We start from the raw sequence: 23,121 nt of genomic DNA, 5'->3' as shown, positions 1-23,121 counted from the left end.
TGTTCAGAGTCAGTACTCAGTGGCTCACACTGTTGTCTGTTCAGAGTCAGTAGTCAGTGGCTCACACCGCTGTGGTTGTGGCTCACGCCGCTGTCTGTTCAGAGGCTTCCAGGAAATGGTATTACCCTGCTTCCTATCTGCTCCCTCCTCACCTCCCATAATTCTGTTCTTCTCTGTACCATTCTGAAGATGAGGCGGAGTCACTCCACACTTCAAGCTTGGTCACTTCTCATGGACGTTTACATTCACTCTGGCTGATCTCATCCGAGTCTCGCCTGGTACCTCTAGCCCTGTCTTCTCTCTCAAGCTCTGGACTTGGCATCCACATTTGTCCACTGCAGCCTTCTCTATCTCAAGGGATAGCAGGTCATTCTCCTACCTATTCTGGCAAAAAACTTGGATAGAACTAAAATACCTTTCACAGTCCACCCCCACGTTTATGCTCTCTCCTGTAGCCTGTCTTCTGCTACTTTGTCGGTCCCTTTTTCTCCCACCCTTCTCTGCCTTTTTCCCACACTTCGGACCTCTGAACTCTAGATAGGAGAGAGAAAGGGATAGAAAGGAAAGGGGGTGGCATTATTGTTAGACCATTTCCTGATGATTAGGAATGTCAAGTTCCATGGAGTGAGTTTGAGCTTCACCATCAGGGTATCTAATTTCTTCCTTCTCCTCTGTGCACAACTACTTAACAAACCATGACCAACAGCAACCAAGCAATAATCAACCAATCAACAACCCATCCCGCCTCTTGGAAGCCCTAGCATGTATATACTCTCTGAGAAGTCCCTTTAATTCCAAAGGTCACAGGATCCAAAAAAAAAAAAAAAAAAAAAACATCTACCACTGGCAGAATCTACCCCTGCCGAGGCAAATCATAGTCAACTGCTCCGGACATTCTGAAGCAGCCCTGTATCCCACACCTGAGATTAAAGTGAAACCATATTCTTTTAATAGTTCTGGGTTTTTAAAAGAAACCGAAATGCCAGAATTGTCACTGCCCTTCCCGGCCACCACTGTGTATCAGCAGGCAGCACCCCTGACTGAGCTGTTTCAATAACTTCCTGAGACATCTCCTCTCCAGGCTGGACTCTGCCCCAAGAGTTCATCCTTCAGTCCACCCTCTTGGTCCTCTCCACAGGGACTGGTCCTTCCTTTCAGTGCTCATTCCAGAACCCTAGACACGCTCCCACTCCTGGTAGCTGATTGATCCAGTCTCTCTACCTGGAAGGCACATCCCAAGGTGTTTACTCAGCTAATTCCCTCAGTGCCTCTAATTTAGGTTAGAGTCGATCTTCTCATTAATTAATGCTGACTGCCACTGAGATGGAATTTCTGATCCCTTGTTCTCTGCACACATGTGCACACACACACACACACACACACACATTCACACACACACTCGCGTGCGCGCACGCATGCCTATTACCCTCATTACATCTATCTTCACTTTTTATTATTTGTCTTCCTTTGTGTTACACATTGTCAATATCTCTCTGCCATGTCCCTGCTAAGAGGGCAGAGATCTTGGTTTTGCTCACTGAAATGTCTAGGACAGTGAATAGCCCATAAAAGGTATTTGGGTTTCTTTGTTGTTTTGTTTGTTTGTTTGTTTGTTTGCTTGCTTTGGTTGGTTAGTTTTTCCCGACAGGACTTCTCTGTGTAACAACCCTGGCTGTCCTTGAACTCCCTTTGTAGACCAGGTGGTCTACAAAGATCCACCTGCCTCTGCCTCCCTAGTGCTAGGATTAAAAGCATGTGCCACCACCACCCGGCTCAGATTTTTTTATGTTTAGTAAATAAATGAGCAGCCTCCTCACTTGATGTTTCACTGTCGAAAGGAGAAGATGTCTGCAGAATGAAGTTACAGATAGCATTGAGATATGGCCCATACACAACCTCAGCTACTCTCTTCTTATCTCCACGTGCATGTTTGCCTCTTCCACGGGTAAAGTCTAGATTGGCTTTAAATGCTAGCAATTTTAATCAGGCAGCATTTTCAGAGCAGAGCTGGTCTTGTGGCCCTGAATTATGCTTTTCCATGCTCCATACAGCCAAGTAATGAGTTACAGATGGGCATTCACTGTTCGGAGTTGCCCCGGCTTTCTTTTTCTCATTAGTGGTAATTTTTGAGTGCCATAGGGGAAATGGGAAGATGGGAGAAGACATGGAAGAAAACGAATTACTCTATACATCAGCTATACATTTTCCTACCAGACTCCTAAATTAACTCCACATCTAAACTTTGCTGAAGACATCGCTTGTGTGGCTCAAGAGTGACTGTAAAGTTTCATGTCAGATAAGGCATCCCTTAAGAGACGTCCAGATGTGGTACCTGGTGTGTTTCTGTGCAGTCAGCAGGACATTGGCATCAAGTGTTGGAGGGTCCACAGGACATGAGTGTGAGCATCATTGGTCTCTGCCACCCAGGAAAGCCCTTACCCCTCCCAGTGCACGAGAGCACATAGGCACAGGGCATGCGTCCTCTTTGCTTTTTGGTAGCATTGCTCATTAGTTAATGATATTCCTCAGAAAACAGGCAACATTTCCCTCCCGGCTTCTAACCTCTGAAGAGAATAGAAGAAATGAGTGAACCAAAAAGTGAAGTTTTTAATTCATACAGTTCATGTCATCCAAAATTATATAAGAAAAGCGTATGCAAAATATGTAACAAACACTAAGCTATGCGTGTGGCAACCCCAGGACTCAAGAGCCTCAGCAGAAAGATCATGGTTTTGAGGTCAGCCTCGGCTACATACAAGACCCTGACAAAAGAGAGAGCCAAAGGGACAGAGGAAAGAAAGGGCAGGAAGAACCCTTGTGTGGTTGTTTGTTTCATTTATTAGAAGAATTTCAAACATCAAGTTAATAGACCATATTCAGCTTGATTTAGCCCTTAAAGTATCTTTTAAATGTCTCTCCTTTTAATATATTATTCTCTACACAGAGAAAATGATCCCTCTTTTTAAACACATGAATTCTGCTTATGATTCCTTTCCACAGATACAACACACTCAGGGGAAATTGGCACCAAGAAAAAGGTGAAAAGACTGTTAAGTTTCCAAAGATACTTCCACGCATCTAGGCTTCTCCGAGGGATCATACCGCAGGCCCCTCTCCACCTGCTGGATGAAGACTACCTTGGACAAGCAAGGGTAAGCCAGTTACCTGTAAGCCTCTCTGCAGCAGGCAGTGGCCAAGAGCCTCTACCCCAGCAGACAGCACCTGAGTCTGAACCCTCCTCTGCCTCTCAGGTGTTTTGTGACTTTGGGTTTGTTATTTAGCACATCTACACTTATCTTCTCAAACACAAAATGAAGATTATAGAACAATGTACCCCATAGAGGTAATTAAAGATTTTCTAGATATAACATTCGATCTTTGTAGTTAGCGGGTAAGGGGTGCTGGGGATTAAATCTAGGATTTATGCAAGCTAAGTTAAGTACGTCACTGAGCTCCACACCCAATCCTGAGGGAAAGCATGCCCCCATGCTTAAAGTGCTCATGCCAAATACACACTAGCTGTTTTCACTTTTATAAGTGTGTAGAACATATTTATACAATGTCAAACAACGTCAAGTGTTGGCCTGAAAGACTACTACTTAGGGTGTAAGTAAACCTTTAAATCCACCAAATTGCCTTGGGTAATGGCAACTGAAAATATCTCCAGTAGTTATCAACGCTCAACTCTGCATTAGGCACTTGATGCATATATTAGCCTATTGATGTTTTTAAGCCACTCAAAAAGCTCCTAATAATAAATTATTTTTCACTCTACATTGATCTAATGAGGTAGAACTCAATGTGTGATTGTTCAAAAACAAATTTAAGTTACTTCTAGCCTAAGCTGCCAAAGAAATTTAAATTTCAGGGTTAAACTTGCCACCATTTAAACAAAGGTCAAAAGTAATCATTTGTAGCTTACATGATACATAGTATCTCCATATAATGATATACCGCTACATACATGCCACTAAAAATGAGCAATAAATAGTGTCAGAGGAACCAAATTCTAATATCCTGTCTATAAAAGGATAAAAGGCTTTTAATTAGACTTTACAACATCCCAAGGGTGAAATTAAATGATCGTTGGTAGGTGCTGGTTGGTTGGTGGTTGGTTGTAAGTTGGTTGGTTGATTCGTTTGTAGTTTTTGATTAATTGGTAGTAGGTTGATTGGTTGGTAGTTGGTGGTTGTTTGCTAGTTGGTGGCTGGTTGTTAGTTGGTTGGTTAGTGCTTCATGTGTGATTGGTGTTTGGTTGGTAGATGGTTGGTTAGTAGGTGATGGTTGATGGGCAGTTGACTAGGTGGTGGATAGTTGGCTGATCTGTTGAGAGGCGATCAAGAGTAACTACTTCTAACAGTGCACTGTCAGTGACAGAGCACTCATGGTGAGTTCTCTCCTCTAGGCAGCCACGTTTTTAAAGGTGATGTTGAGATATAGAAAAAAATAATAGACCAGAAGTCTGCCTGACAGAGGACAGGGCCTGACCCTGCCTTTCACATTGGAGGGTTTGGGTAAAGACTCACTCCAAACAGACAGTCATCCCTTTGTTTCTTGAATACATTGTAAGAGCTGAGCAAGCCATATAAGACACTGGACTTGTCCCAGGACACAGAATCACTCAGGGGCAGAAAGAATCCTGAGATCTTGAATTAGTGACTTCAACTGTCTTCAATGAGAGACAGACAGATGGAATTGTAGGAGCTACGGTACGGAAAGAGTTAACCACCTCGACCTTTAGGTCACATTTAATTCTAAACACAGCTTACTTTTTAATATATATATATATATCTTCGTTATACACAGTAGGCCTTCAAATTATCTGGCATGGTCAGTTACTCACTGCTGGGTTTCCTATCCAGTTAATTTTGCATGCAGTCCACACTAAGCACATGATGTGCTCAGCAATGGTTTTCGCTCTGTTTTTAAGTTTTTATTATAAGAACTGGGGCTGTAGCTCAGTGGTAAAGTTCTTGTCTGGCTTGGAAAGCCTGGGTTTAATCTCAAATACCACAAATACAGGGAAAAAATGTTGCAAAGCTTCTCCCTACAGTACACACCCTGGTTTAACAGACACCTGTACCTGTGTTCTCTGTGAATAAGTACTGTGACAGGCCCTTGAGGCACATAGCACTACCTTGCTCTACCCCTACAAACAACCCTCTCAGGCAGAGGGTAGCAGCCACAGTTTTTCAGATGAGAGTCAGAGAAGTTAAGGATGTAACCAAGGTCCAACAGCAGGAAGATAAGTGGCTGATAACAGACCAGGTAGTTTAAACTCAGAGCTTGCCCCTTGAGCTGACATTAGTGAATGGAGCAAAATCTGGTTTACCCCAAATTTGTTGTACATTGAGTAGAATGCTACAGTTTCCAAGTTTTTAATTGTTCAAATCACCATGTCTAGAAGTAAGTGTTTGCGTCTCCGTGAGCTTCACTTGGGCATTATTTTTGTTTGCCTTCTCAGCATATGCTCTCCAAAGTTGGAACGTGGGACTTTGACATTTTCTTGTTTGATCGCTTGACAAATGGTAAGTTCCCCCCCCACCAAAGAATTCTCACTAAAATGCACACCATAAAGTGGATTCATTTCATGAGAAACTATTTGTATATTTAGACAAATGGCTTTTTCCCCTTTCTTTTCCCACTTTCATAAATCTATAGTCAGTCAGGACAGACCAGGGAGGGGAAAATTAATCCCGATAAAGGAGGACCAAATCTGACCTTAGCATGTTAGGGTGGTTTCCTTCTGAACTGTGATCTCCAAAGAATCAGGAAAGCACAGATTGCACTCTTTCCTCCCAGCATACTCTGGTCATGTCCAAATGTACGGACTCATTGTTAGTCACTGAAAAGTGAGCTCACAGAAGCACATCTGACTCGTCCTGTCTCTTACAGACAGGGTGCTTACTGCCGCTTCCGACCATTTCAGGGATGGCTCAGATAAGTTTGGCATCATCAGAAGAAAGCAACAGCCAGGAAAAGAATGTGAAAACTTAGGCAGTAGCTGAAAACTAAACATTCCATTAAATCTTCCTTTTATGTCTTAAGTCTAATAAAAGCTTTACCTAACAAGATAATCAAATACAACTTACTCCACCTATTAAAAAGTGTAGATAGTGTTAGGCAGTGAAAGATGTCATTTAATGTTGATGATGTTGGTCTGATCTATCACCTTACTTATGTATGCATCAAGTTATTACCCATAGTTTTATCAACACTGTTTGAGTTGACAAGCAATGTGCTATAAGAGATGTGCAGTGTCACATCATGACATGTATGTCTACTCTATGGAAAGCTAACTGAAATACACACACTGAGTGGAGTCCCTAATGTTTCCTTGTTCCTGTTTGGATCAACTAGAAATGGGTAATGCTGAAATTAGCAGCGAGAAAAAGAACTTCTTAAGTAGTATTTGAAAAAAGTATAATTGTGACTGTTACAGAAATGGGAAATGAAGTCATCAAAGGTTTTGTCTATCTTGGTTCATTAGCCTGCCGCTAACCTACCACAACAGTTCAAAAGTAAACCAAAAAGAAACACACACACACACACACACACACACACACACACACACACACACAAAGACACACTAACATTCTTGATAAACAGCTGTGAAATGCCACCAGACTAACTTCGGTTATAAGTGTATGGACAAGGATTGTTTACAATGCTATCTGTTATCTTTATTAAAGAGTTCTGAAATAGCACCAAGACAATCAAATTTGTGGAGCTCCACTGAACCAGTAACTTGAAACAAATGTTCTTTAGCAACACTCAGATTCCACCGAACACACTTGGGCAACCTCTTAACCCATTGCAAAGTCTTACATAGTCTCTGTAATACTTTTTTAAAGTATTAAAAATACCTGTCACCCAGGCATGGTGACACCCAGGAAACTGAGGCTACTGAAACATGAATTTGAGGTTAGCCTGGACTACAATATAATTAGACTTTATCTTAATAATGAATATATTAACTAAATTTATAATATCTCTTGAATATTGTTATTATAGCTTTAATTTTGCAGCTCTTCTTGCCTGAATTGTGAAGTATCTCAGTCAGTCTTCTCTTGGATAAGTGTCATAGGATAAATGGACTACTATTGTTGAATAATGTAGTGACTTAAAGATCTCTACAGTGAAAAGTAATTGGAAGTGACTTAAAGCATATTTTGAGGGTCCATGTGTCTTTAAAATTACACATACATACTCCATAGACAAATTCATTCATTTAATAATGTCTTTTCCCCTGATATAAGAAGATGGGAACTAATTTTATATATACAATATAATGAGAGACCTAGAAAAAGATTGCAATATATATAAAATTTCAAATGAAAAGTGGGGAATTAGTCTATCAGAGAAACCTTATTTTGGAGAATTTAAATCTTACTTTCAGTCTTGCTAGGGTTTTGTTGTTATTGTTGCTGGTTGGTTGGTTGTTTAATAAAAATAATGTAAGTACCTATTCCTCTGCAGGGAACAGTCTGGTAACTCTGTTGTGTCACCTCTTCAACTCCCATGGGCTCATCCACCATTTCAAGCTTGATATGGTGACCTTGCACAGGTTTTTGGGTAAGTCTTTTTTCTTGCATGTCCCTATACAACCGCAAGTATTCACAAACATGAGATGAACAAGGAACTCAACAGACAAGACATGGGAGAAAACCCATGAGGTCTCAGCCCTCCACAGACAGCAGCAGATAGCCAAGGAAAGCTGGGAATGGGAGAGATGGTCTTCCCCAGGGAAAAGTACACTAGTCGGTTATTCAATAGCAAATAGTCAGCCCTGAAATGATACATACAAGTAACAATTACAGCAGGTTGCATTTGTGCATTTAGGAATATGAGTGTCTGTGTGTGTCTGTGTGTAGTGTGGTGTGAGGATATTTGTTTGTGTGTGTGTGTGTAAGTGTGTGTGTGTGTGTGTGTGTGTGTGTGTGTAAGAGAGAGAGAGAGAGAGAGTTTGAAAGAGAGCAAAGAAAAGTATATGGGGGGTTGGAGGAAGAAAAGGGAAGTGGAAATGATGTAAATATATTATAACCTCGAAAAAAAGAAAAAGTTTTAAATAAAGTGTTAACCATAGCATGATTTAAAAAAAAAAAAAAAAAGACCTCAAATTAATCTTAACGGATTTAATCTTAGTTTTTAACTATAACTTATCTGTCCTAAGTCACTGATGAGTTGTTAGCTTAATGTGTCATGCTTACAATACATTAAGGATCTATAAAAAGACCACCAAGGTATATAGGTGTCAAGACAATTCTGACATGCTCTTATACTAATAGAATCCCAATGAGATAATGATGACCACAGCACGATTTGCTGGAAATCCTTAAAATGAATTATAACTACGGTTTACACCGTCACTGTAGGTGGAATAGTTTAGGTAAATCACTTCTAATTGTTTGAAGAAACCCACAAGTTGGACATTATTATCACCACTTTTTCCAGTTACAGAGAACAACCACGAGATTCCGCTACTTTCCCAAGGCTAACGACTAGTAAGCAATAGACCTCAGTTCACACGCAGGTCAAAGCCCGCCATCTTTACACATGCCACCACCGCAGCCGTGGGTCTTTCTCTAAAAGCAGCCCAGTTCCTCTTTGGTTCTATGAATTTTCTTATTTATCTCCTCATATGAATTCTCCAAAATAGATCCCTAGTCACCCGGTTGCTTGCCTCTGCCATTTAGTACATTTCCGGTTCAAGCCACACTTGTCATGTGACAGTGTGACATGAATTCTAAAGTTGACTCGGAGCCATCAGAAGGAACACGAAAGGAGCACCCGCCACCGGGTTTGCATGGCACTTACATCTCCTGCATCCTCTTCCAAGGACCGCTTGTATTAGCACATGGACCATTCAAAGGCAGCGACACTCAGACTCAGGGCATTGTTATAAGAAAGTTGAGGGTTAAGTAATTTGCACATCACAGATAAGTGTCAGAGCTGGAGTTTACATATGCTATGAAACAAGCCTACTGAATAAAAAAGTACACGCAGCATAGCAGAGACATGCGTAACCAACCAGCCACAGCCTGGCTCCTTTCCAGAGGCATAAACAACCTCAGGCCGATTGCATTCTAATTGCTTGAGCAAAGTAATGGCCGTGAAAAGGGCCAAATAATTTGATTGGTCTAAAGAGATGCAGATTCTTTAGACACATGTGTGCCCCCAGAACATGTAAGAAATGTAGCCTTGGCATCCGAGTTAACGGCAGAATCTGGAGCCAGGTTTGAATCAACACTAGAATATGGCCATTGTAAGCCTGGACATTGTATACACACTGAATATACTTCATCCAAGCATTGACTCGGCTATACGCTGAAGCGGGTGTTGGCTTCTCCTATGAGCAGCAAACCAAAACTGTATTGCCTTTCATGGACCTGGTACTTTCCTGCTTTGCGCTGGAGGGGCATGAAAGATGATGCTCTGAAGAGGGGAGACGTGAACCAAGGAGGGCGCCCCCCCCCCCACCTCCACTTGGCTCAGCGCAGCCCTGGAATAGCTACCTGCCGGAGGCTAAGATCGGTTTTGATGACTGTTTGTTATTCAAGTGGTAATCCAATCACTGGACAGCAGGGATCCAAAACACAGGGACTCTGAAAGAGAGCGTCATCTATGGCACAGGACTAATGGCAACAGGCTTTAGATAGCTGAAAGATGGTATGAAATAAAGTTGTCCTTTTCCCTCTGTATTTGTCTTTCCTGTGAGTGAGAGCCTTCATGAGATGCCCGAAAGAGGTGATCTGTGGAAGAGGTGAGAAGCCCCGAGAGCTGGACAAATCCTTCTGGCCTTTCTCTCCCCTTCCTCCCCATTACAAACCACTAAGATGCCGGGCAAGGCTTGCAAACCACCTTCTTTTCTAAAGGCGCCCTCAGGCCGTGCACTTTAGAAGCTCTGATACTTTTAAGCAAGAAGCACCTGAAATCAGTCTTATCTGCTACGTCATTCTTACTTTGATGTTAGCTGACTAAGCTTTCTGTTTCCTCCTAGTTATGGTTCAGGAAGATTACCACGGTCACAACCCATACCACAATGCTGTCCACGCAGCCGACGTCACCCAGGCCATGCACTGTTACCTGAAGGAGCCAAAGGTAACTGGAGACCTAGTCTCCTCCTCTGCCACCGGGAGATGCCGAGTCAGCATACTGCTAAGCACCAAAGTGCTCAGTACTAGGAATCCTTCACAATATGAATGCAAATTATGTATACTAACGTTTTCAGTGTCGGCTCTGAAAAATCTTACCACATCCATGAAGAGAGATGTGGATTTTCTGATATTCCCTTTCATAGTTTATTGATTTTTTTTTTCTTTAAGGCTGCATGAGGCCAGGAGAAGAAGGGACCCTACATCTCCTCAGGGTCCCAAAGACCACCTCTTTGCAATGGGCTTTTACCACAAACACTGCCAGCCCCGAGCTTAACCCGGAAAAGACTTCCCAGCTTGCGGTTTTTGATCAATAAATAGGTTCAGAAGCTCCAGTTGCAAGTCCAGTATCTACTTGGCCAATGGGAAATTTTGATTCAGAATCCACGAAAATCTGCGAAAATGCCCAACATCTCTCAGCAAGCAGGCCCTGATGCAATGGACCAACCCAAAGTCAGAGAATAAAGACATAATGATAGCGTAATCAATGGTTGTTACAATCAAGGCAGTTCCCCACTATTAAAAAAAATTAGGGTTTTGGTATGGTATACAGAAGGAATTTTCTTGAAGGTTTTTTTTTAAAAAAAAATATTCAAATCCAAGAATCTGCTTAGTTCCATCAATTTTAGTAATTCATTAAATACATGGATGCTGCAACATAAGCTGCTAAACACAAAGGCCTCCTGGGATGAAGGTGGAAGGCTGCTGCACACCTGTAAGCCAAAGGCCTTCCCAGCCTCTAAGAAGTCTAAAAACTATATCACACGCTTCTACCTTTTGAATCAGACTTCCCATTTTCATGTTTGTTTTCCTGGTTGGCCAAAACGTAAAGATTCTCATACATTCCCCAATCCTTTATTTATTCCATATTGAGGAAGTATGCAAATTCTGCAATTCAATCTACTTCTTTCAAAGAAATGGCAAAGACATATATTTGTTAAAATGCACCAGGGTTGGGGGCTAAATTTGGTGGCAGCATGCTTGACAAGTATGGGAGAGGCCCTAGGTCCAATCCTTAGTATGGGCTTAAAAAAAAAGGATTAAGGGCAGACAGGTTAGATACTCAGTAGGTAAAAGGTCTTGTCGCAAAAGCCTGACGATCTAAGTTTGGTCCCCTGATCCCAAAGAGGAAGGCCACACACATGGTATGGGGTGCACAGGCCTGTACACACACACACACACACACACACACACACACACACACGGGTGGGGGTGGAGAGACAGAGAGAATAGTAATATTTTTAAATGGATGTTTTAAACAAAGAAATATATATGAATGCTTTTTTACGTCTGTTTATTCCTTTCACTAACTTGTTTCTCCATTTGCAATTTACTTTCTGAGTAAGTCTGGTCCCACTGCCTCCCCTGCCCACCAGCCATCAGTATTGCCCACAGGCGACGCTTGTGAGCAGGGGGAGGGAGACCACACGCTATGCTTGCCCAGTAACCTTCCAACCCCTCTGAATGCTGCAGCCCTTAGTGCCTGCCACCACCTCACTGGCTGCCTCAAAGGGCAGAGGTCTGGCTAACAGGCCCGGACAGTGTTTCGTTCTGTTTGCTTTAGACACGTCAAATGCCCCTCTATCGGCAGATAACAATCCATCTCCGGATTTTATTTTTTTAACAGTTGGCAAGCTTCCTCACACCTCTGGACATCATGCTTGGACTACTGGCTGCAGCGGCGCATGACGTGGACCACCCAGGGGTCAACCAGCCATTCTTGATCAAAACTAACCACCACCTTGCCAACCTGTACCAGGTAAGAGAGAAGAAAATTAAAAATAAAAAAGGGGAATGGGGAGTACACAGCTTGAGCCTTCTTCTTGCCCTAAAAGATGGCCCTCGCTGAAGATCAGCCTCAGGGAAGCGGACCACATCCAAAGATCATGGTTTGATTTAGAGCCAGGCCTTCCCCTGAAGAAAGCTAAACTGATGGACAAAGATATTCAAAAAACTCAGTGTGTTCCAAAGCGGCTTTGAAACAGTCCTAAGTCAACAGGATCCATGAACCTACCCTCTTGTGACTTAAGTATGTATCTCCATGGAGACTGTCATAGCTCTAGTGGTCGGCTGAAGCTGGATCTTACAACCTTAAATACCTATTTCCTATGTTTGGTTCTAATTCAGATTTGAGTCTCTGGATCCATTTCTAAACTTTATTGGCCTTGGAGTAAAAGCTATGTTGAAAGATAAGAGATGTATTTTGTTGTTCTAAATTATCTCCCCAGAATGATTGGCTGGTCTAAAGAATTCTTACCAGTGATATCATTTAAGATATTAAGTACTATATCACTACTCTCAAAATACTCTCACGTTCTTGTTTGTTGTTATTTGTTTTGAGGTAAGGTTTCACATGAGCCAGACTGGCTTCAAACTTACTATGTAGCTCAAGCTGGTCTCAGATCCGCAGCCCTCGTGCCTCAGCTTCTCAAGTGCTAGGATTTCAGCCGTACACTGATGTGAGTTTTTAGTGGAATTCATAACAGGGAGTCATCCATTCCGACTTTAGAGTTTGTTTTAATTGTATGATTTAAAAAAAAAAAAGAACTCTTAATAGATGGTCATATAACAGCTCCATTAAGCAGGAGTTTTCAACTCAGGGGTTTATTTATTTCCAATAAAGTACCAGTGGAACCTGGAGAAAACCCTTTTCCAACCAAGTGCACATGTAGAAGCCAGCATCATGCTTGTTGTCAGGTCCCCTGGCCAATCAGCCAGCACCTACAGATACAATTGGGTTTTGTTGGTTTTGTTTTTATGGTGAGCTTAAGAATAAAGCAAAAAGCTGGGCAGAGGCAGGAGGATCCCTGTGAGTTCAAGGCCAGCTTGGTTTCAAACAGGTCCAGGACAGACAGGACAATAGAGAGAGACCCTGTCTCAAACAAAACAAAACAAAAACAAACAAACAAACAAACAAAAAACAAAATGAAACTTATTTCCAAAAACCATCTCAGGTGCTAACTTTGTTGGTTGATGAAAGCACAAACATTTGAATAGAGATGAAGAAATAAACGACTGTCCTGAGTTACCCAACCCCCACAACGCAGGAAACTTTCTGTCCCTGCCAGCACAGACTCTCTCAAGTGCATGCGCGAGACAAAGGAAATCTATTAGCTGTGGCTGCTTGTCCCATCCCTACTAATGTGAAAACCTACATCATTCTAACTTCTTATTATCCTGCAAAATCATAACAACAAAGTTTATACTGCTATTGACTCGTTTGTACTTTAAAATAATGGTTATAAAAGTACACTTTAGCATGTAGTGATGCAATATGGACCAGGGAAATGACTCAGTGAGTAGAGACACTCATTTCTGAGATATCCTGAGTTCAATACCCACGTAACTCAAGGGGGCACAAGAAAAATGATTCTGAAGAGTTATCCTCTGACCTGCACATGTGGACATGCCTGTACACACACACACATACACACACACACACACACTCATATACACATACACACACTCACACATACACTTACACTCTCACACAGATAAATATTTCGAGAGATATAAACTGTTTTCTCCTTCAGACAAATCAGAGGAAGGTATGCCAGATGCTAAAACCATAAAACCAAAAATGTCAGGTATTATTAATAACAAAAAGTTTTTACCAGTAATTAATAAAAATAGAATCTCAAAACAGATATTCCAATCTGATTCAGGTACTGAAGACCTTCTCAAAATAATAAATTCATTTTGTTTTGTTTTTTTTTGTTTTTTGTTTTTTTTTTCCAAGACAGGGTTTCTCTGTGTAGCCCTGGCTATCCTGGAACTTGCTCTATAGACCAGGCTGGCCTCAAACTCAGAGCTCTGCTTACCTCTGCCTCCTGAGTGCTGGGATTAAAGGCATGTGCCACCACCACCCAGCTATAATAAATTGCTGACTCAAAGTTTTAAAAGTATGGGTCATGTTTAGTAATTTTTATTTTGTTCTCTTTATTAAAAGCAAACATTCTAATGCAATCAAATTTCCAGGATTTTCAATGTAATATGTAGTCTCATATGTTCTTAACTGGTAACTTTTTATTGCATAGATCAGTGGGGAACCTAGGAATCCAAAAATGAATAAGACATACTCTCTGCCCTAAACAGTTCAAATTCAAGTGCTCAAAATGAAAGTTATCCTGACAAATATAATTCTAATTTGAAAGGGTTTAGTTTAAAGAATTAACTAAAGAACATATATAGGTGTAGTTTTTTTAAAGATTTTTTTTTTGGTACAGTAAAGTGAGCTACTGCTCTCTCCAGAAGACACAACAATCTAGACTGTGTGGTCTGATCCCTGACAGCAAAAAGGAGACTGGAAAGGGACAATTTAGAAGAGGGCTCAAAAACATTGTACAGGTTACAAATACAAATAAGCACAAAAACTATTCTCTCGCTTACACATTTAATCAACAAGAATACCACATAGGAGAGGAGCCATGGTTTATGCAGCTGTGAGAACACCCTGTGCAGCCCAGACTGACCGTAAGTAAAGTGTAAGACCTCCTCCTCTCCTCCCTCTGATGGCCTTCCCCTTCAGTTCTGATAAAGATCATGGCATAATGCCCCACTCGGCGCCTGCCTTTGCCCTGAGATAAGGTGAGAGCCAGGGCAGCTGGAGTGGAGGTGTGGTCAGCAGAGGGCACCCTCCCAGCCTATGGTCCGCAGTCTAGACCAGGTTCTCAAGCTGACTTGCCAACCAGGGGCAATGTGAAGACACTGCAGGCACTCCCGCCCAGCACCTTACTCAGAGGGAAAGCAGTCATGTGTCAAGGAAGGAAGAGCAAGAGGGACCGGAAATACGTGAGAGGAAGGTGAGGGACGGAAGCACGTGACAGGAAGGCCCCAGAAGTTACTGTCTATGTCTCCACATGCCAACGTTATTCATCATCATACACACAGAGTCACAGAGAGGCTTGGTGACCTGCAAAGTATATATGCATCATATTTAAGAGTGGTTACCACAATTACAAAGAGAGTCGACTCCAGTTTTATTTAAAATGTGCTTCCTCTTGATAGGTTCTATCTACGTATTAACTACAGACAGATCGCTACATAGATAATTTAATGATTAAATCTCCCATGAAACTTTTTACAATTATCCCATTCTATGATATTTAGCAGAAGTGTAGGTGGTTTATCTAGCCATTTGCTACAGGCAATTGGGGGTGTGGGTTAACAATTTAAACTCCAGTTGGTTAGTTAGTTAGTTAGTTAGTTCGCTAGTTTGGTTTGATTTTTGGAGGCACTGTTTCTCTGTGCAGCCCTAGCTGTCCTGGAACTCATTTTGTAGAGACTTAGGCTAGGCTGGCCTCGAACTCACAGAGATCCTTTCCTGCCTGAGTTCTGGGATTAAAGGCATGCACCTCCATTGCCTGGCCTCCTTTTTATTTTAAATGACTAAATCTCACACACACCAGGCTGACAGTCCAGGAGGAATGTCTCTATGGCTGCTCCTCAAATATGTAATTAGAAAGAAAGATTATTTATAGTCTTACAACATCTGCAGGATAAAAGGTATTCGAGGTAGAATATTAAACTCTGTGAGGAAGGGTCAAAACTGGTTTGAACAGATTATATATGAATGAAGGAAAGAATAGTCAAGCAGCCGTAAAGTGGGGCGAGAGGTTTGTCAATGACCAAGATCTTATTTTGAACTCAAGATGTTCCTCTTCCTCTGAGACACCCAGATGAGGCCCTTGGGGTGTCTCCAAGGAGACCATTTGGTTTGTTAGGCGAGAGCCAGGCAGAAACTGTTATTTCCAGAGTCATTTCGTGAGCAATTAAGAATGAAAGCACAACCCGGATCCATGCTGTTGTTTTTCTTCCCATATCCTCGAGATTTAAAAGTGGGGAAGCACCGGATCTCTTTGGATGCCAGACTCTCAGTTTATCAACATCACTCTAAGTATTTCCATCAGAGAGAGTGTCCAGTAAATAGAATGGGAACAGCCAGCCACAGTGACACAGCCTGCAATCCCAGCTACCCGAGGAGATGGCAGCAGCAGGATTGCAGGTTCAAGGCCAGCCTGGGCGATTTAGAGAGACTCCCGTGTCAAAATATTAAGGGAAAGGAAAACTGGGGCTATAGCTCAGCTGTAGAGAGATTGCCTGCCTGCACAAGGCCCTAGGTTCAAGCCCCATTACCACAAAAAGAAAAAAGAAAGAAGGAAGGAAGGAAGGAAGGAAGGAAGGAAGGAAGGATGGAAGGAAGGAAGGAAGGAAGGAAGGAAGGAAGGAAGGAAGGAAGGAAGGAAGGAAGGAAGGAGGGAAGGAAGGAAGGGAAGGATGGAAGAAAAGCTACCTTACATGGCAGCAATTCAGCTGTGCCACATACTCTTTGACAGGCAGCCTCTTGATTTAATTTGAAAACCTGTGTTGGTGGCTTATTAAATGCCAGCAATCAAAGTGATTGTTTTGTCACTGGGACATACTGTAATTGGTAATTCAGAAAAGAAAAAGAGGGAGGGGGGGTTGTTTTGCCTTCAGTGTGGTAAGGGTTTTGTTTTTCCACATTAAAATTCTAGTCATTCTTCGGGCCACAAAGGTGGAAGTTTATTCCTTCAAGATTAAGGTAAAGATTACTCTTGGGCTCAGGAGATGGTTTGCTTGGTCGCCAGGCAACCGTGAGAGGCAGCACTTGACTCCCCAGCACCCACATGAGAGCTGGTTAACCCCAGCACAGGGGGAAGCAGAGGAACCCTAAGACTCTGCTGCTCTCCTGGAAACTGCCAGCTCTGGGCTCAGGGAGCGATCCTGTCTCCAAAACAAGGTGTAGAGCAACAGAGGAAGACACCTGAGGTCAGTCGGTAAGCTCTAGATGCACATGCACAGAAGACTGCCTCACCTGCGCGCGCGTGCGCGCACGCGGACACACACACACACACACACACACACACATGCAGAGAGAGAGAGAGAGACTAAATAATAAGTAAGAAAAATGTTAAAGACTATTCTAAAACTGCCAATGTGTGGAGTCTGAGATATGAATACGTATTGTCACTGGGACAGTGTGAAATTGCTGAACTGACCCTTCTCCAGGGCAGACAGATCACTGCCTGATGTATTTTCCCAAACCGGCTGGGGTATCGGGGACACGAGGGTGGGATCATCCTATCATAGTTCGCAGCCCCCTGGCCATTTCTGAACCTTGTCTTCCTCTCAGTTTACTTTTCTGGGACTATGGGACGGGCCGCCGTGAAGGTCAGATACACCCATCACAGCAGGGCTGCTCCAGTAGCAGGACAAGCCATTGTCATCTCTGACTGTTTTCTAGGAACATCAGGGACTGGTCTGATGCTCACCCTTGCTTTCCCTGGTTCAGGACGCAGTCATCTTCCTGCCTCTGTGTAACCCACATTACTGGGTTTTGCGTGGTTACAATACTTTCCCCACTGTGCAGCCAGGAGGAGTTTCCTCAAACCCAACTCCAGCCACACAGACTCCTGTTAAAGATGATCTCCAAGATTCTGTAAATAGCCAAACCTTGTGTACAGGCACCAACCTTGGAATTTTCACCATAGCCTTGCCTTCCACCAAGCCTTTCTTCCCACCATATCCCCGTCCAGCCTCGGTAAATCCCAAATCAGAAATACTTTTCATTTCTCCCACGTATCTCTCATTCCTCCATTCATTCAATGAATATTTGTGAATATATGCCAGGTACCCGAAAGCAGAAGATGACCAAAGCAAACAAAAATGTCTACATTCTCCCAGGCAAAATAGAAAATACCTAAGCAAAGCATGTAGTCTTTTATAATGTGACCATTTCTGAAACAAAATATACAACCAAACAGAGAAGAGAAATACAAAATATCTCTTGCTTCAGGTCTCCACACACTACTCCTTCCGCCCATTTGTAATCAAAAGCATTGTCGTGTGGTATATTCTGCTCAAGTATAATGAATATAATCTCTGGGTCCACTCTGGCTCACTCAGCCTCTGACCTCATCGTGCACATCTTTTCCTCCTTGAAATCTCCTGCCTCTAGAGATCCATCTTCCCTGTGTCTCCTGCACAGGCTCAGTGTTCTCTTTCCTTATTCCCATGTGTACCATCAAAATTGCCATTGCCTGGTGAGATGCTCACATCTCAGATGGACAGCCATCCGTGGCATGGATTCACTCTCTGTTGCCAGTGTCCAGCGCACGGCTAGTGTTAGTGAATATTCCATTGGTTTTCCTGATGTCTGTCATGTAAACTAAGTAAACTGTGCAGGATGGGTTGGAATGATTTTAAAATTCTTTATAATGGTCTTACGTGTGCTCTGCAATTAACGTATGTTACCTCATTTTTGACTCCTGGAGTCACTTATCTGGTTATCTGCAAACATGTAATGAAGAAGAGCCAATTGCTAAAATAATTTAAAAATATCTTTGCCCCGAACAAAAGTCTGAGGATTTCACAACAGAACATTCCAAGGCTGGCTTCTGCCAGAGATTGGCTCAAAATTCAAATCTTGTTTCCTTTTCTTTAAATAATTCTTTAAACCTTTTAACATTAGGGTGCAGGTATTGCTCATACAGACCAATTCGACAAGCATTTACTTCTTTATGTGGCCTGTGCTAAGGTGCAGAGATGAATAAGACATGTTCCTTGTCCTCCATGGTAGTCATGGCTACCAGAGATCTCCAAACGTGCATGTGTGCCCTTGGGAATGCAGGAAGGCTTGCAAGCGATGCTTAGGCTTGGACAGTACGCAGAGCCGATGCTTAGGCCTTCCCACGATTCTGCGTGGGCCAGCGAGGCTAGCAAGTCAAAGTTCTACTCCCTCAGCCAGTTCACACACTCACCCTTCTCCATCTTACGGAAGACAGGAGTGCCTCTTACCTAGTCTGAGGCCGAACCTTTAGAAATATCAAAGTGTCTCCTCTGCTTGAGACTCCAGAGTCCCACCCACATGGGTCTCCTAAAATGAACACCAATAACTTTGCTTATTTAGCATCATTTTTTTCCCAAATTTGCAATACTCCTGTGCTATTAAAGGCCAGTTAGTTACTAATAACAATTTCACTATAAACTCAATCTCAAAAACTATTTAATTCTTATAGGCCCAAATTAGGAAAATCTTTTAAATTAGAATTTCAGCTTATAGCCCTATTTTTTGTTGCAGAGAATTACGGTAATGTTAGAAAAGAAGATTGCACAGATATAAATATATGCCATTAAACTAAAATTCTGGGACTTGAGGAAATGGCCTAGTGGGTAAGTGCACTTGCTAAGTGAACATAAGGATGTGAGAGTTTGAATTCCTAGCACCAAGTAGGGTGTGGCAATACACGAATATAATCCTAGCACTAGGGGTAGGAAGGAGACTCTCCAGGGCTTGCTGGCCACCAGCCTAGCTCCAGGTTCAGAGGGACAGCCTCCTTGGAATAAGATAGACAGCAACAAAGAATATCCAGTGTCCTTCTCTGACCTACACACGGGTACAGCACAGGTGACACAGGCATACCCACATATATAAGGAAGCACACACATACATACACAGGTGCATACACATATGCTGCTGGGAATATTTAAAAATGGCACCATCCCGTGCTATACCCAGCTACTCTCTTCCCCAGCAGTCTGGGTCCCACTGCCCGCAGGGTTAGCCCCAGGCAGGGGTCTTCCCAGCTCCAGTTCACCTGCCTCAGAGTCTCTTGTACCTTCCCAGCCATTCACCCACTGCGGCTAGCTGTCACAAATCCCCTTAACCCAGTAAATCAAAATTCTTAAAGCTTATGATTAACAGTTAGTTTTATATATATCAATAAATTCTCAATTCACAAGACACCCACACAATAATTTCAGAGCCAGTTGATAATGACACAAGCTGCCCACCTAGATTAGACAAGTCATCCCAGTCATTCTGTCCTTTATGATATTTGTATCTACCTGTGGCTGTTTAAAGCCACACAGAATCTGGATCATCTTCCTCTTCCTTCATCTTCCTTCCTCCTCTCCCTTCTCTTCTCTTCCTGACCCCATATCTGTCTCTGAAACTCTTAGTTCCGCCTCCCTTTTCCCTGTCCAATCACAGGCTTATTCTTGTATTAATATTTAAATTAATTGGGGGAAATTTCTGCTACATTTCACCCTTTCTGTCCAAATTAAAAAAAAAAAACAAAAAAAACAAAAAAAACTTTTCTCTCAAATATAAATTGAACACAACTATTGCCATTTTGCAATTATAAGGTATAAGACACACTTAACACCCAGTCCATAATTTTTGTCAATTAACTAGAACAATGTTATCTACCATAACTTTAAAAAGGCTTATAAATCCATTATCTGTTATCTCCTTGTTTGGCTTGTATACTATCTGAAAACTATCTTCTCAAATATGTTCTCTCAAGCTAAATAGCCTGGGTTGGCTATGAGAATATAACTAGTCTTTCAAGCCCATCAGAAATCCGAGAATGACCAACATTATCTGAAAATACAGGAAGCCTAAGACAGCTTCCAGAGCTGAGACAAGTTGTAGAGACAGCAGTTTACCTATACAGCCCCAGTATGTCAGGAAGTTGTGGCATCACTCTTCAGCCATCTGACCCAGGATCAGCTGACAGACCTTTGTAAGGCAGAATTTTGAAGGACTGATTACCCTGACTTGGCAAAGGTTATCAGCCACTTATTCCACATAGTGTGTCCTTTTTCTGGACAGTATTTTGTCTGTAGAGGAATAAGCAATCCCTGCCCAGTGGCTGTGTAGACACGATGTACTACCTCGCCTGGAGGTAGAGATGCTCGACTTCTTCTTTGAATCCACAAAAGGGAAGCTGCTAGGAGCAGATTTGTCTCAACAACAAAAGAATAAATAACATTAAATGTCACATTCTGTGCATTTCTGACACTTTTGAAAACCAACTATCTATGTAAAGTAATATGGACTGTTGTCCGTTAACTACTCTCAGCTATTTCTGATTATCTGAAAACACCCTAACAATAAACTCAGAGCCATGAATTTGCTATCTGGCCCTTAACTCACAGGGTTAAACATCTCAGATCAGTTTGTAATGGCATTTATAAAAGGACTATGTTCAAGCCTTGTACTTTTACAAAATTTTTATATCAATAGAAGAAATGTATACCAATGAAAACCTTGAATATCGAAATGAATTCTGTACCAAAATAAGAAATTATGACTTCAACTTAATAACTATTGTAAAGATTTCTACCAAATGAGATTATGGCTACACAATCAAGGCTAATCAAGTCTATTTCCTCCCTGTTCCAATTATGGCCTTTTCTAAATTAGAATAACCACCTCCAACCCCAAAGCCCAAGGAACTGGGTTGACAACTCTTCATAACTTCTTCAAGCTGAATGATGGCATTGAGATATCTTTGGAGGGGGAGGGGAGGTAAAATGGGGGAGTTGGTTGGCCTTAGGAAGGCAACACCAACGATATTTTAGTCTCTGATGCCTGTGTCCTGACTGGATCCGACTGAGAGTCCAAGACCTCAGGAGTTCAGGCAGGTCAGTTCAGCACGTCTGACCATGAGACGCACCAAGGCTGTGTAGTCTGTAATGTACAAATCTCAAAACAAAATCTTAGCATCATCAAGGTAACTTTTTCGTTTGATTCTCTGGAATCTAGTCCTCTGGGGGGTGGGGTCTCCCTCTGTCAAATCTGATGCACATAGCTCTGGAAGATGTGCAGAGCCTAATCACCCTTTTCTAAAAACACAAAGAAAAAAAAAAAAAAAAACCTTTTTCCCAAATCAGCATATCCTTCAGCCAGCAACCAGGAAAAACCTGTAGCTTGCCCTCTGTCCCAGAGGAACAGTAAAACAACCACAAGACTCAAAATCGCACCCATTTTTATAATAAGAACAATTTAAAACAAATGAAGTAAACTAAACAAATATTGTATGAGCCCGTTTAGGCCTTTCTAATTTGTCATGTCAGGATATTAACCTAAAATTCCCGTGGAGCCCACATTGGAGAATCTGAGTCTCCTACAGACTTTATCTTTAAAACAACTGATTCACACTTCTATCTATACCTGAATATATAATGTATCTATTATAAGCAGGTAGGTAGTCAAACTAGGACTTAAACCCAAAATTCTCGTAGAGCCCACGTTAGACAGAATTTGAGTATCTTGTAAGACTTATTACAGCAATATATCTTTATGCCATCTTTAAAGCAGTTAATTCAAACTTTCACTAATATCTGCCTGTAGGAAGCAGGCAGTCTTTACCTGTTAAGTTCTCTGCCTAGAGCAGCCATCCTGTTATACCATTGATCTGTTGTGCTCTCTGCCTGGAGCCACAGACATTTATAATTAATACCTGATCATAGCAGGTAATTATCACTGTCCTCTCTACTTGGAGTCGGTGACTAATTTTCCCTATCCTAGTTCTGAACCTCGGGCGAAAAGCCCCATGTGATTCAGACAAAATCTGTATATAAATCTTTCCTAAAAGCAAATAACCCCAATTTTATAAATTTACAGTTAAATCAATATCTGCCCCAAGATGTAGGCAGCTTCCATTCTCCAGCTCGCTGACTCAGGGCAGCCATCTTGTCTCTTTCCACAGCAGGCGACCACAGAGCCCTCTTTCTTTGTTTCGAAGTTCCCACACTCGTCCCAGCACCACCTTTCTCTCGCTTAGAAAATAAAACTCTAACTCTCAGGCTAATAATCTTACATTTCTAGTGGATTCTTGCCCAACATGTTGGTTCGCCACCTGTTGCAGGAAATATTTTAAAAGATGCAATTCATGCTACCTGGCACTGGCCAGGAACTGGTGGGCATGGCCGGCCTGTTCTCACCTCCTGGAGACACTCTGACTCAGGGCTCTGAAATCTCTCCACCCAGCTCAGTAAGTTCCACAGATAACACACGCACAGGCACACACACACACACACAGGCACATACCACACACACATACAAATCAGTAACTAAATAATAAAACTCTACGAAGGACAGACTGAAAATGAAAGATCGGGGCTGGCAGTTTAGCTCAGAAGTAGAGCATATGCCTAG

At 42.1% G+C, this 23,121-nt stretch overlaps 1 protein-coding gene across 3 annotated transcripts in view; it reads left to right on the top strand.

Moving 5' to 3' along the window:
- Positions 1–23,121, top strand: part of Pde7b (phosphodiesterase 7B) — a 320,938-nt gene that overhangs the window by 272,214 nt on the left and 25,603 nt on the right. For all 3 annotated transcript variants that reach the window (XM_021221005.2, XM_029533060.1, XM_021221003.2), the window contains 5 exons: positions 3,001–3,152; positions 5,465–5,528; positions 7,480–7,575; positions 10,001–10,101; positions 11,782–11,913. In XM_021221005.2, the coding sequence (XP_021076664.1) occupies positions 3,001–3,152; positions 5,465–5,528; positions 7,480–7,575; positions 10,001–10,101; positions 11,782–11,913 (545 nt within the window). The remainder of the gene's footprint in view (positions 1–3,000; positions 3,153–5,464; positions 5,529–7,479; positions 7,576–10,000; positions 10,102–11,781; positions 11,914–23,121) is intronic.

Source organism: Mus pahari, chromosome 21 (genome assembly GCF_900095145.1).
Source record: "Mus pahari chromosome 21, PAHARI_EIJ_v1.1, whole genome shotgun sequence".
NCBI lineage: Eukaryota > Metazoa > Chordata > Mammalia > Rodentia > Muridae > Mus > Mus pahari.
This window is presented reverse-complemented; position numbering and strand designations above follow the sequence as displayed.